At 36.1% G+C, this 15,092-nt stretch overlaps 1 protein-coding gene across 1 annotated transcript in view; it reads left to right on the top strand.

The window, feature by feature from the left end:
• The first annotated feature begins 897 nt into the window (after positions 1 to 897).
• FBXO28 (F-box protein 28) overlaps positions 898 to 15,092 on the top strand; it is a 34,602-nt gene continuing 20,407 nt past the window's right edge. Inside the window, exon 1 of the mRNA XM_079106706.1 lies at positions 898 to 4,486. Within this exon, the coding sequence (XP_078962832.1) occupies positions 4,220 to 4,486 (267 nt within the window). The 5' untranslated portion in view covers positions 898 to 4,219. The remainder of the gene's footprint in view (positions 4,487 to 15,092) is intronic.

Genomic DNA, 15,092 nt, shown 5'->3' with positions numbered 1-15,092 from the left:
ATGTGCTGTCAAAGCCTGCCAGGCAAGCATATAGGAAATAGGAAGCAAGATCGTTCCTTCCTACATTGTCTCTCCAGAGCCCTCTACTTACATGGCTTAACACTATGATAACTAATAAAGAGAAAATAGTTAAAGTGCCCAAATGTATTTTCACAAAGCAGACAACAGGGTGAATTTAGAGTTCAAAGGCATATATATATATATATATATATATATATATTTAGACATTAGCCACGATAGGAAACTTCTCATCTGGTCAAAAAATGGGTCTTTCAAAATACAGGTAACCATAATCCACAGAAACTCTAAGCCTCTTATTATTTAGGATATGAGCTCAACATTCATTCTTTCTGAATATATTACAAATCTGCTAATAAATAGAAAAAAAGTCTGGTTTATACATATATAAAGCTCATCTTCCTGTAGAGGTGCCATTGAATAAGTTAGATCGTCTCACATCATACCCAACCATGTCCGGCCCTCAACACACACCTGGATCAGGAAGCAGAAGGATAAGAGGGGGCCAGGATGACATAGTATTGCATTACAGTATATTGGCTTTAACACCTTTAATCAGAGGAACTGAAGACTCTACCACTTTGCTGCCTCAGTTCACCTTCATATCAACTGAGATAAAAGAAGAAAGACAATAGTATTCTCTTTTACCAAAGTGAAACTAGAAACACATAGATCTTAAGAAGTATGTGTCCAACCCATACTTGAAACCACTGCCTTGCTGTAGTTTGCTGGCATAAAACTACAGTTGGAACGCAGAACTCCTCCTAAAGGCTCAAATATTTATTATAGTTAGAAATATTTGTTTTAGTTGGAAAACATATCTAAAACAAGCATTGGTTTTAATAACCGAAACAAAGCAGCAATTTGCTTTGAAATTCTCTTTATTAAAAAAGTGTAGGAAATACAAGGGTAGTAATCCAGTATATATAAACACAGAAAAATTTGAATGAGCTAACTGGCAAGAACTGGTTTAAATTGTTCCCATAGTTGTACTCTGTTATTTAGATTAACCGATCTGGATGCTAACTAGTTGGCCACACATGGAGAGATAAGAGAATAGGAATGCTTTTTCATAAGACCACTTCAAACAAACAAGTGCATGTAATGACTAGATTTACAAAGTAGATGAATTAAATTAGATAATAATGATTCACATTTAAAAGGACTTCTTTAATTGAGAGCTCCCATAATCTATTTAAAGCATGATTCCATTTATAGAAATTCTAGTTCAATCTATCTATCAAGAAAGCATCTAACTTTAATAAAACAAGGTAGAAATGAATCCAATTTAGAATAAATGTAATTGGTTCTCTGAAGAGATAACAATAACCTAAGTAGAAAGGTGAAATTACAATCTATTAGGGGAGATAAAACTAACACATTATAAATGTTGAAACACCTCCGGAACAATTAGACATAAAGCACATATTGAATGCAAAACCACTGTGCTATAGTTTGGTATGGTTTGAGTGTATTCACCAAGGATTCCTGTATTGGAAGTTTGATCCTCCTTGCGGTGATGTTGGGAGGTGGTGGAAACTTTAAGAAGTGGAGCCTACTGGAAGGTGATTAGGCCATTGGGCACACTACCCTTGAAAGGGATTAAGTAGTTCTCAGGAGATCCCAGTTAGTTTTTAGGAGTGTGGGTTGTCATAAACAGATAAAGACCTGTGTACAATGAATCGAAATGCATTCTGTGTCATGTATAACTAATTAGAATAAATAAAAAATAAATAAAAATTTAAAGAAAGATCAAGAGTTCCTCCCTGCTTTTTGGTTTCCTGTCTCATCAGTTCTGTCTCCCTCTCCCAAGTGTTCCTACCATGATGACATTCACCATGTGACACAGACAAGGGGCCCTCACCAGAGGTTGAATCAATAAGGTAACCCTGTCTTGGACCTTTGGCCTCCAAAACTGTAAGCCAAATAAAATTCTTTTCTTTATACATTATTCAACCTCGGGACTTTTTTACAGCAATGGAAAATGAACTAATAAAAACCCCAGCGTAGGAGAATCAAAGAATTAAGTTCAGTGGAGTATGGTGGAAGAAGCTGTGATCCCAGCTACTGGGAAGACTGAGGAAGGAGGATGGCAAGTTCAAGGGTAAAGACTTAAGAAACCTAGTGAGACCCTGTCTCAAAATAAAAATAAAAAAGGACTGGGGGCATAGCTCAGTGGTAGAGCACCCCTGGACTGAATTCCCAGTCCCCGGCAGCATACTCACACACACACACACACACACAAATAAGTTCAAAGGTTTTGCAACAAGAACAGGTAAAATGACTAATTGTTTACATGCCCAGGGAATAGGCAAAGGATTCCAATACTAACAAGCTCACTACAACCAATACTTCCAAAATTTCCTCACTTCAGTTATTCCCACATTGGCTTTCCCTTAATCCTTAGTCATGCTTAGCTTTTTCTGCAGTTTCCATATCTACTGTACAACAATTAGATTCCAAAACAAAGCTGGAAAAGAAAGGACAATTTGAAACTTTAAGATGAAGACATAGAATCGAGGAACAGAAAACTTCAGGATTTAGTGATTTAGGTACCTTTACCTTTGTCACAGGATATTATGAGAATACAGAGTTATGAAAATATTAAGCAAGCTTCAAATTTTTTAATGCTAAAATAATAAAAAAATAATGTAAGGACTCTCATTTGCTCTGCATCCAAGTTCACAAATTATTAACATCTGCCATACTTGCTTTATTAATTCCTTCCTATTTGAACCATTTGAGAGTAAATTGAGACATTTCCTTTTTTTTCCTTGATACTTCAATATGTATTTCCTAGGAATAAGGACAATGTCTTAAAAAAACCACAATATGATGATCCAAATCATTTTTTTTTTCAATATTGTGGGCTGAACTCAGGGGTACTCTAGCACTGAGCTACATCCCCAGCCCTTTATATTTTTGAGACAAGGTCTGATTAAATGGCAGAGGTTACAGGCATGGATCACTGTGCCAGGCCCAAATCAGAAAATCTGATGATTAAAATGTTATTATCTAAATATTAAAATATTGCCAATTGACATAATGTTCTTTATAGCCATTTCCCCCATACCAGGAACCAATCCAAGATCACCCATGGATTTAATTGCTATATCCTTTTAATCTGGGACAATTTTTCAGTCTTTGTGTTTCATGACTCTTTTTTGAAGAGCATGAGCCAGTAATCTAGACTTTTCTACCTCAAATGCAGATTATGCATTATTGTTCAGAAATATTACATTATATTGTGCCATTTTCATACGTTAAGAGGAACATAATGTCAGTTCCTCCCACAACTTGATACTAGTCTTGATCATTTTCCTATTACAATGTCTATTAAATTTCTTCATTGTAAACGTTTTTCATCTTTGTAATTAATATATAATGTATGGAGAGTTATATTGAGACTCTAAATATTATGTTCCTTATCACTTTTCCTTCTAGTTTTAGCATCTTTTGATGAGTCTAGCCAATCAATTGTTTCACTGGAATATAATTCGCGTATAATAAAAACTCAATATGTTAAATTATATAATTCAGTGTTTGTAGTATATTCACAAGTTGTACAACCATCACCACTATATAATTCCATTCTGTCCAAAAAGAAACTGGGCTCCTATTAACAGTTGTTCCCCTTCCATACTTCTCCAGGCCTGTGGCAAATACCAATCTACTTTGTCTTCAGCTACTTCCTATCAATGAACTTATACAATATATGGTCCTTTGTGCTTGTCTTCTTTCACTTAACATTTTTTAAGGCTCATCTATGTTGTAGTTTTACCGATAATTTTATTCTTTTTTTGTTTGCCTAAATCAATTATTACTATGATTCTTGGAAAATGGTAATTTCTAACATCATTCCATCTACATTTACTAAAGGAACATTATTTTTATTATCCTCTGTCAGGAAGTTCAAGAAAACTGTACCAGTGAAGTCCATCTTAATAGACAGGGTTCCCTTGCCTTCAAGTGGTTTCCAATCTTAGATAAAAGGTCTATGGCGACCACTTTTCTTGAGGTTTTCCAGATCTTTCCTCATTTCCATTTGAACAAACACCAAGCGTGCAATCCTTCCGCCTGTCAGTCCACAGCTCCTCCTTCTGCTTTAGGCTCCCCCTCCCCGTGGTAGCAGGAGGAGGAAGTGACGCGCCGGAAGTATCCCCGTTCCCCTTACAGTGGGGGAAGGAATCAAACTCCCAAGATGGCGGCGGCGTCGGAGGAGCGGATGGCTGAGGAAGGAGGCGGCGGCCACGGCGACGGCGGCTCCTCTTCGGCCGCCGGCTCTGCTCAGCGACAGCTCCCACCGCCTCCGCCCCAGCCTCCGCAGCCGGGGTCCCAGGCACCCCCAGTGCCGGCGCTGGCTCCGGACCAGCTGCCCCAAAACAACACGCTGGTGGCGCTGCCCATCGTAGCCATCGAGAACATCCTCAGCTTTATGTCCTACGACGAAATTAGCCAGCTTCGCCTGGTGAGGCCCCCTTTGGATCCCGTCGCCCTCTCCTCCGGTCCGAGTTCTGGGGAGGGAAGGCGAAGGGAGTGCGTTCCCTGGGAGGGAGCCCTCCACGAGCCCCAGCCGGTGCCAGATCTTGGAGCGCTCCCCTCCCGTCTCGAACTGTCCCTTGGCGTCGGTCAGCGGGAGTGGGCTAGTTCCTGATTGCGCGGTGGCTGCGGGGTCGGGGGATACCTCCGGAGAGAACTTGGCTTTGGAGGTCCCTTTGCCCCTAGTCTGAAAGAGGGCCCGCGGGTGAAGAGGAGTTGGGTTTTCCACCTACCTTGCCCGTACGTGGACCCCCAGGGGTCTTGTTTCCTGTCTGGTATACCGCCTTCCAGCTCCTGGCCCTGGTTGGCGTTCAGAACTCAAAAGTGGGCTGATCCCAGCCAGACTTGGTTTGTCTTGCAAGAATAACGTATTGTTCCCCCAGTCACTCAAAGCTTCCCAGTCGAAGATGAAGAAGGGGTCGTCGATTCTCCCTAAACCCCGGTAGAGATTGTGAAAAACTGGAACGTGTTTCTGTGGCTTTAATCCAAACGCCCTAGTTGACCATTAAACTAGAGCCCTGGGAAATGACCATTCTGGCCCTTCCTCGCCCTGACACTTCCCATCTGTAGTGAAGTAACTTGCCCTTTGACAGTTTTTTTACCCCCTCTTTTGCAATTCATTTTTTGAGTAGTGCTTTATGCCGCCAGCTTTACGAGAGGTTTATTTATACTTTAAAATCGCGGTTGTTCTGTCCAAGATATTTTAAAACAAAAATTTGCCATTGGAATTTTACTTCACCCAGTGGTTTGACTGAAGATTTAATGACTGTCTTAATTCAGTCAGATATTTTGCTTCCTTTCAGTGAATTTATCTTTAAGTGGTCAGAAAATTGAAGAGGTGGACATTTTGAAGTGATTGCAAGCCGATTCTGTGTAGAAGCTAAATCTGCTCGGGATTGTTTTTAAGAGGACAAAGACATTTTGTAAATGTGCTGTGTATAAGCATTTCTTATTAATCAATATGCCATATTTTAGGCTTAGGCCTCCAGTTTGAAATTGGTTATAATTGCATTTTTAAAGGAAATAGTATTTTTAAAAGAAAGCTTGTAAATATTCACATTGATTGCCAATTTTTTCCTAGTCAACACAGCAGTACAACCATGCCATTCTGCAGGATGGAAAATTTCTTCAGTTGAAAATAGATATTTTAAAATTCATTGTACCTGATTTTCAAAACATTTCATCCTAGAATTTTGTTTAGAATCTTAAATATTTCTTTAGATTTTTACAAAGACTGGTGTTTGATCCATATTTACACTATGTGCACATGGTGTCTGGAAATTGGACATAACATTTGATTGAATTGAGCTATTCACCCAGACAATGGCTCTGTGAAGCTTTGAGTATTCACAGTTGTGTTTCATTATAAGTGTAGAGGAAAACTGTGGGTTTTGTTAGCTTATTTGTTGGGCGTTTTACTGTTTTAAAGTTAGAACATTCTTAAGGGGGGAGGGACAGCCTTTCTTAGAGGACAAGAGTTAAACACATTCCACAATTTATTAATAAGTTATCTCTTTCAAGTGATATATTCATCTGTATGCTTAATTTTTAAGCAGTTCTTGCTTTTGGTCCTTTAAGGTTACAAATTTGTAATTTCAAACAGATTTTTCTTAAGGAGTCCCTTTGATACCAACTCCTACCCCCACTCAAGGATTTTGTAGCATTTTACATCTGCACATAAGGTTTTTTGTTTTTGTTTTGTAATGGAGAAATTTTTTCTTTACTTCAGGTTAATGAATAATTCTTAAATACATTAAATGGATAATCTTTTGTGGGAATTTAGAAGTGTCTATAGTTTTAGATTTATTGGTTTGATTTCAAAAGGTACATTTCAGGTAGCATTATAAAAGAAAGATGTTCTTTCTTGCCACTAGGTGTCAGCGTTAGTTTAATTATGATTTTTTAATGAAATTAACAATCAAGATACGGTGCCTAGTTAGTTGCTTTATATATATATATATATATATATACACACACACACACACACACATACATATATGTATATATACATGTACCTGCTATATATATTGCAAAGTTCCTTTCATTATAAAATTTTTTTTAGTAGAATTAAGGCTGGTTATGCTTGGAAGAGAATAATATTAAGAACAGAATTTGTTTCTATAAAGCTAAATGTTAGCTCTGATGGAATGATGAGCTAGCTTATGCATTGTTTGGGTATTTTGTTTTTGTTTTGTTTGGACTTTTTTTCTTTGTTCCTACTTTATTTACTTACCTTATCCAATATGACCTTAGTCACAGACACTGTTAGCACCTTAGAGGACAGTATATAATCCATGTGCTTATTTTTTGTATTTTCTTTGAAAGATTTCCTTTAAGAAGAAATTGCTTAGAATAATGTTTTTCAATTATTTATGCAGGCTAGTTGATAAGTCTTTGCCTCCAGTTACCATGAATAATTGAATTTTGACTTCAGTTCACTGATTTCCAAGGGACTGTCTGAATGCCTTATTAAATTGGATCTTTTTCTGCCATTGATATTGTTCCAAACATGTACCTAGAACCTACAAATCCTGATTACACAGAAATAGTTTTAAATATTTAACTCCTCCAAATGTATTTAAAATTATTTGGATGAACACAACTTTTGAAATGACAGAACATGTAGTTTGAATTGCTATTCCAGTAAAACAGACAAATTTGTGCTGACGCTGCATTAGTGTGTCACCCAGGCCCCCTAGGTAGGTACATGAGAGACTTTGAAACAAATGGTAAAGGTTAGGTAAAAGCAAGGTCCCCTACCCTTAGGGAACAGATCAAAGCTAACTTTGAACCTGTAACTTTGGGTCATAAACACAGTATTCTTACCTGATGAAAAATTAGTACTGGAGGCTTTTAAAAGATGTTTTAGAGAGAGGCACTATCAAAACTATTTCCCTGTGATTCAAGTGGAGCACCTATAAATTCAGTGGAGTCATTAGTGGTTCAGAACACGAATTTAATGAGAATTCTCATTTATTATCTGGAATGAAATTTTGTAGTCAGCAACAAAATATATAGAAACACACTCAGTCCCAAGACATTTTTCTAGAGTGCTCTAGGTAGTTCAGTCTGCTACCTGTGTATGGGTCTTTCACATTTTGTCTTCAAATGTTAGAAGAGTTTAATTAATCATATTTCATTGCATAATCATTACTGATTTTATGCCAAAATTTTTCCCCAAACAGCAGGGTTCAACCCATTATGTGAAACTTAAAAAATTTGTGCCAGTATTACTTAAAAATCATTTCTTAGTAGACTGTCTTTGGTACAAGATTAGGATGCACGAAATAGTTGTGAATATATGTTAAAATTGAATAGTCCAAATTGGCGCGCATCATTTCTTCATGACAGTTAAGTGAACATTTGTCCTGTCTGAAAAAAGATTAACATATTAGTTGTTACTGATTTGTGCATCCTGATTGAAATATTATCCATGCGAAAATTTACTACGGTTCTGTGAAGTATGAACTTACAAAATTAAATCTGTGTCTGAAGATTCTGTGCCATTATCATTGGTTTTGTTACCTGATACCACCCCACACCCCGCCACCCCAATCCTCAGTTCCACTCTTCTGAGATGTGTTTATGATTAGTCCTATATCTCTCTAAGAAAACCATACCAGTCTGCTTTGGGACCTATATTGACAATGCATATGGGCTGAAGAAGACAAACGCGCATCCATATAACACACATGAATGCATTGCTGCTCTGTTCACCTTTTAAGTGGCATAAGGGACAGAATTGTACCATACTACAATAATGTAATGAAAAGTTAATAGCCAATTTTTGGACTGAAAAAAACAGGGTGTGACAGTTATGCAGTGGCAACCATTTATGTGGTCTAGAGTAGGGTGGTTGGTAGGAAACATGAAGGAAAATGAGGAACATTACTTCTTTTAAAACAGTTTTAAAACAAGTTTTGTTTTGAAGTATGGCATTCTCTGCCTCTCGTTGCTCAGTGCATACCATAAATTCTCAAATTTTTCTTTCATTAAAGCATTATAATTATACATAATATTTGGGTTTCTTTTGACAAAATTATACATAAAAGGAATTGTTTTCAATTCCTCTTTTCCCTTCCTTTCCCCCCCCCTTTCCCCTTTTCTCCCTCCTCTTATGAGCTTCCTTTCACTCCTTTAGTTATTTTTGATTGGTACCTTCTTACATATACATAAATTCTGTTAGATTCATTCCATATCTCTTTCCTTTGCATCCTCAGGCCCTCATATTCTCCTGCTCTACCAATCCCCTCCCCCACTGCCTTCTTTCTCTTATTTTGCTTTAGCTTCCACATATGAAAGAAAACATTTGACCATTGATTTTTCTGAGCCTGGCTTATTTCACTTAACATGATTTTCCCAACATATATTCCATTAGCTGCCAGAACAATAATGTCATCACATTATTGTTTTATTGCCTTGAGGAAACTACGCTGGATGCTTTAAGTCAAATAACTTCTTAGGATTATGGAATAGTTTGATCTTGCGGACCTCCTAAAAGTGTTCTTTGAATTCCAGGAGTCTTCATACCACACTTTGAGGACCACTGTTCTATATTATATTCTACAGAGAATACACTTTCTTGGTAAATTTTTATTGAGTTTTTTCCCTCCCACATCTCTTCCTCAGGCTTTTCATCTTATTAACCAATAATTAAGAATAGATAGATAATAAATTATAATCCCATGGGGACAATTTATTCTTCTTCCTAATTCTTGTCTCACAAAGTAAGGGACTCAATCAGGAACTCTGTCCACAGTGTCATCATGGCAACATAATGTACACCCTTCCTTGAGTATATTTTCAAAGCACTGGAATAACAGATGCAAAGATAGTAAATATACAAGTGTTGGGTTAATCAGAATATTTTCTCAAGATAAGGAGTTCTTAATCAGTAAAAGTGGAAGAAAATTTCCAGCAGAAAAAAGTGATGTATAATGAAGAAATTGGAGAAGCGTGACATAAAAGGATTGATGAGCTTAAATTTGGAAGTTTATTAAATATTCTAGATTATTGGTCAGTCTTCCCTCAGCCCTGAACTTTTTTATTTCACAAACCAGTCAAATGAAGAAACCATTTTTGAGAAACTCTTGGCTTGAGACAGCCTTTGTGAGGGGAGTAAATAAGGATATTAAAATAAAACAATTTTCATCTTTTAGTGTTATCATTATTTCATAAGAGTGACCAGATATATCTGCATACACTGTACTATAGTGTGGATCTGGAATGTCCTTTCAAAGGCCTTGCTGTTAAAGACTTGGTCCCAAGCTTGTTGCTCTTGGGAGGTGGTGGAAATGTTTTAGGAGGTGGGGCCTTAGTGGGAGCTTTAAGTCATTCAGGTGTGCCCTTGAAGAGGACTGTTGAGCTCCAGTCTCTTACTCACTTTCTCATACTTCCTGCCACAAAGTGAATAGTTTTGCTCTGACACACTCCTGTCATGATCTACTGTCCCTGCTTCCCAGCTGCCTGAAAGCAGTAAGTCAGCCCAGTCATGAACTGGAACCTCCAAAGCTATGAGCCAAAATAAACCTTTCCATTCGTAAGCTGTTTATCTCAGGTGTTGCAGTAACAGAAAGCTTACACACCCTGATAAGTTCCATGTGGTATAGATTCTTAAAATGTTGAAGAAGATACTATATTAAAAGAATAATCTATGCACGTAAATCCAATTTCATGAGTTGGAGACTAGAAGCAACAGGTAACATTTGGTAGAGTTTTCTCCCAACCACCTACTTTCACCTTGAAAGAGTAAGTGAAATAAATGTGAGGTTTACCTTCGCAAACATTTCAGGCCTCTTGAGAGCACCTGCTTCTGTTTCCCTTCTCTGCTTTTCAGCACCTCAAGTATTGGTACTGAACAAATCCTTCCATGTTTCTTTTTTTGCCTCCCTCAAACAGAATTGAACCCAGGGCCTTGCACATGCTAGGCAAGTGCTCTACTGCCAAACAACATCCCCTGCCTTCTGTGATTCTTATCTGAAGTGAGCCAGTATGTCTTAAGTTTTCTTTACATCGTTATTATACTTATAATATTGGAATTATTTTTGGAAGAGCTTGTTTTCTATCAAACATAAGCTCCATGGGTGAGGACATACCTCTTTTCGTCATGAATCCTTAAGACCTTAGACAGTCTGTGATATGATATAAGCACTTTTTATCTGTTGAATAAATAAAAGTTCTTTAAACATTTCACTCCTCTGAATATACAATAGAAAGTATGTTATTGTGAAGTAAAAATGTTTTCTGTGTAAATTATAATAGTGCTGAAAATTGGTGCTTAATATTTGACTGCAACAGAGATAAGAGTTCTTTCTAATTTTCAAATTTTTAGTTCACCCCAAGTCTTTAACAGATTATAAGGCCATTTTAAGAAAATGAGCATCTCAAGAAAATTCTTAGGAGAATAAAAATTGGTAAAGTGATCCACAGTGAGTACATAACGAGCCAGATAGCCATTGATAATAGTGCATCAGGTCTCCTTCATTTTAACCAACTCTCAAACCCTGTATTAATGATAGGGTTTTAATAATAATAATACAGATAATAAAAAACAATAATCAGAATAGATATTCTCTTTATAGGGTACATTATAGGAATTCTGAGAAGAGACTTCTTAATTGTTTTTCTCAGGCCAATGTTAAAATGAATTTATATTTTCTTTCCAAGTGAATAATCTAGGTGAGATACCCAGAGAATATAAAATTTGTTGTAATTCTATCTGTAGACAGTTGAGGATTACATGTATATGTGTGGGGTATACATACCAACCATATAGTAACAAAATAATCTTAGGAATTCATGGAAAGTAGATAGAATTTTTTATAAAGGATTAAAGTATTGTGCAAGAGGTGACAAGTTGTAGCCATATTTAAGTGAGAGAAATGAATGTGAGTTCACTGAAAGAGCAAATAGGACAAGAGAAGAGCCAGAATGGTGTGATTCATTCATTATTCATTTCTAAATGATTTTTTCATCTGTCATTAACTTTTTGCACATTTGTTTTCTTTCATTTGTGTACTCATTCTTCCTCTAAATGTCTGTGCACACGTGTACATGCATATAAGCAGATGAGGATATACATATCTCAAATACATTTATTAAATAATTTGAGGTATGCAAATATGTCACCCCTAAATACTTCTCTTCCATAATCACAATATCATCACTTCCAAGAAATTTTACATTACAGATTATATTCAGATTTCTCAAATACTACCTGAAGGTCCTTTATAGTTCTTTTGTGTGTGGTGGGGGGGGGGTATTTTGAACCTAATAAAGAATTTAGCTGTAGTCTAGAACACACACACACACACACACACATACACTCTCTCTCTCTCTCTCTCTCTCTCTTTCTCTCTCTCATTCTTTCCTGGCATTTACCTATTTCAAGAGTCTAGCCTACCACTTGCCTTGTGTAAATGTTGAGATCTGTAGGGCACCAAATAAATACCTTTTTTAAAAACTGGGTTACAATACACTATATCCTGAATTCTAAGATATAGAACTAGTTTCATATTTTAATTTTTTTTTTGTCTTCATTTTTGGAACTGGAGATTGAACCCACACATATGAGGCAAGCACTTTGCCACGGAATGACATCCCAGCCCACATTTACTATTTTTGAAATAGGAATGTATCTTGATCTACTCATGTAGCTTATTGTGGCATTGCTTCTTGGATTTGTTTTTTGCCCCAGAAGAGCTTTGATTAAATTGATCACATGTCTTTATCTCTACAGTATCTTACAGTAAAGAAGTCCAGCATACTATTTTTCATGTCAGCTAAGGTGTCAAAAAAAAAAATGCTGTCAATTATGATTATAAGACATACATTGTTAGCTTCAGTGTCAGCTCTTTAAAAACATGCATCTAAGACTCAATAAAGACTAGATATTAAAAGAAAACGGGCTGGGGTTGTAGCTCAGTGGTAGAGTGCTTGCCTGGCACGTGTGAGGCACTGGGTTAAATTCTTAGCACCACATATAAATAAAATATTAAAGAAAACAGCATGTCTTGCATTATTAACAAGGGCCATGTTGGCACAATAAATCTAAAAAAGATTTCTAAACAAATATAAGTAAAGAAATATTTGTCTTACTGAACACTTGTTAGAAAATGAAAAAAGGATAAACATGGCATTTTAAATCCTGAATTAACAAACTAAGAAGAACTGCATCTATTACACAATGAGTAACAGAAGAACTTAAGCTAAATGTCAACATCAAGACAATAATTTGTTCTATTAATTCCCTTTTATTTGGGGAGGTATTTTTGAGTGTTTTATAATTTATGTTTTTCCTCATCTTTACGTGCCCTGATAGTTTATTGGGGGCTTTTTTGTACTTAAAAATTCTTAATGAAGCCAGGCATGGTAGGACATGCCTGTAATGCAGCGACTTGGGAGGCTGAGGCAGGAGGATTGCAAGTTCAAAGCCAGCCTTGCAACTTAGTGAGACCCTGTCTCAATATTAAATATAAAACGGGCTGGGGATGTGGCTGAGTGGATAAGCACCCCTGGGTTCAATCCCTGATACTAAAAAATGATAATAATAATTAATGACATCTATAGCTTTTTATTTTCATAAAGTATATTAAATTTATGAGCATGTTATCTGTGAGAATGTCTATATTGCATTGAGTTTGCCATCTCAGTAAGACTACAATCATGTTGTTAATTAACATATATGTGTCTGTTATCTTTGCTATCCCTGTGTGTTTGCAACAATCATACTGTCTAAATGGATTATAGCTTTTTAAAAAACGAGAGTAGCACTGAAGGCTCTTCCCTACATCATTCACATTTCTTTCTTTTTTTGTCAACCGTTCTTTTTTTTTTTTAACTGATACGTAAGTATCATACACATTTTTGAGGTACCATGTGATGTTCCCATATATGTATACATTGTATAATATTCTAATCCTGGTCAACATCTCTCTCCTCAGACCTTTATCTTAATATCCTTACAGTGAATATCATACTTAAAATCCTTTCATTTATCTTTTTTAAAATATAAGGTACTTTATCTGTGGTTACTTTTCTGGGCAATAGCATACCAGAACTTATTAGTCCTATCTAACTCTAAGTTAGTGCCCATTGATCAGCTTCTCCCCATCCCGCCCAGCCTCTGCTAAGCTCCATTCTCCTTTTAGTGTCTATGAGCCCTGATGGTTTTTCTACTTGGTCATCATCTGTTAGGCTGTGGGGTCTTATTTTACTGCCAAATTTCTAGGATTTTTTAATTTAATAGACAACATTTCTTCCTTTTAGCTTTAGAGAATTATTAACATAAGGGAGCTACACTTTAAATGGAGGTAATTTTTTGTTGTTGTTTTTGTATGTTTGTGTGTTGCTAGGGATTGAATCCAGGGCCTCAGAATTCTCAGTGGTTGAGATGAGAGACATAGCCCCATCCCTAAATGAGATACTTTTGAGTTGCAGGTTAGCATATACCTCCAGTAATGATTATTAAATAGCTGACCTTGGGGAAATTCAGTGTATTTGTTTTCTTTTGGTCATTTTGTTTCTTTTTGAATCCTAAAAAAAATTGTATGCATGTTCTTTCCAGTCTTTGTGCAGAAAATCAAGTGTTTACTGAACATGAAAGGAGGACTATTGACTAATGCTTCACATACATTTATGTTCTTGTGTGGTGCTATTTTAATTTCTATGTGATCACTTTTCTTTTTTTCTTTAGCCAGCTTCAAACTACAAATGTCAGTTGAAGTTTCATTTGTAGGAATTTACTTTTTTATCTTTGACTTCTTCCCTTGGGGTTTATCTACATTGATTTCATCTATCTCCACAGAAATTTCCAGAACCATATCTTCAGTCCTAATATTACAAGGCTTACAGAAAATAACTAACCAACTGTCCTAGTACCAGGTCTTTCAAAAAATGAGTGATCTTTTTCTTTTTCAAGTGATTTCTCATTATCATCTGATCTCTCTGTTCAAAACATGGAAAATTTTATTCTCACCTTTTTCCAAACAAGTAACACTAATATCCGGTTGAATTTCAAGATGATTAGGGAAAGATATGGTAGGCCTAGCACTAGCTACATTCAGTGCAGCAAAACTCAAAATAATTTCAGCAATACCTTGAAAATTTTTATAATAGTAATTAACCTTTGTTGTTTTCTCTGTAAATATCTCTCTGCTAAAAAAAAAAAAAAAAAAACTTATTTCACCTCAGAATTTAACTGCATTGTAAAAAGAAAAATTTTTTCTGTAAGTTATGTTAGAGGGTACATAACAGATTTTTCTTTTTAATAACTCTATCTTATGATTTAAAGCATCAAGTAGTTTTGACAACAAAAATTAGTTTTTGTAATCCACAATTTTTACTCCCCATAGACACCACTTTCAAGTTCTTTGGTTGATCTTCTGTTTGATATTATCTCTTGATTTTCTACTATGAAAGAAGAGAATTTAGCCCTCTTTGTATCCCATATTTCACACGTATAAACGCACTACCATTCCCTTCCTCCAGTAATACAAGAAAAGATTATTTTCTGCTGGGTACAATGGCACATGCCT

Source organism: Sciurus vulgaris (assembly GCF_902686455.1).
Source record: "Sciurus vulgaris genome assembly, chromosome: 12".
Lineage (NCBI taxonomy): Eukaryota > Metazoa > Chordata > Mammalia > Rodentia > Sciuridae > Sciurus > Sciurus vulgaris.
This window is presented reverse-complemented; position numbering and strand designations above follow the sequence as displayed.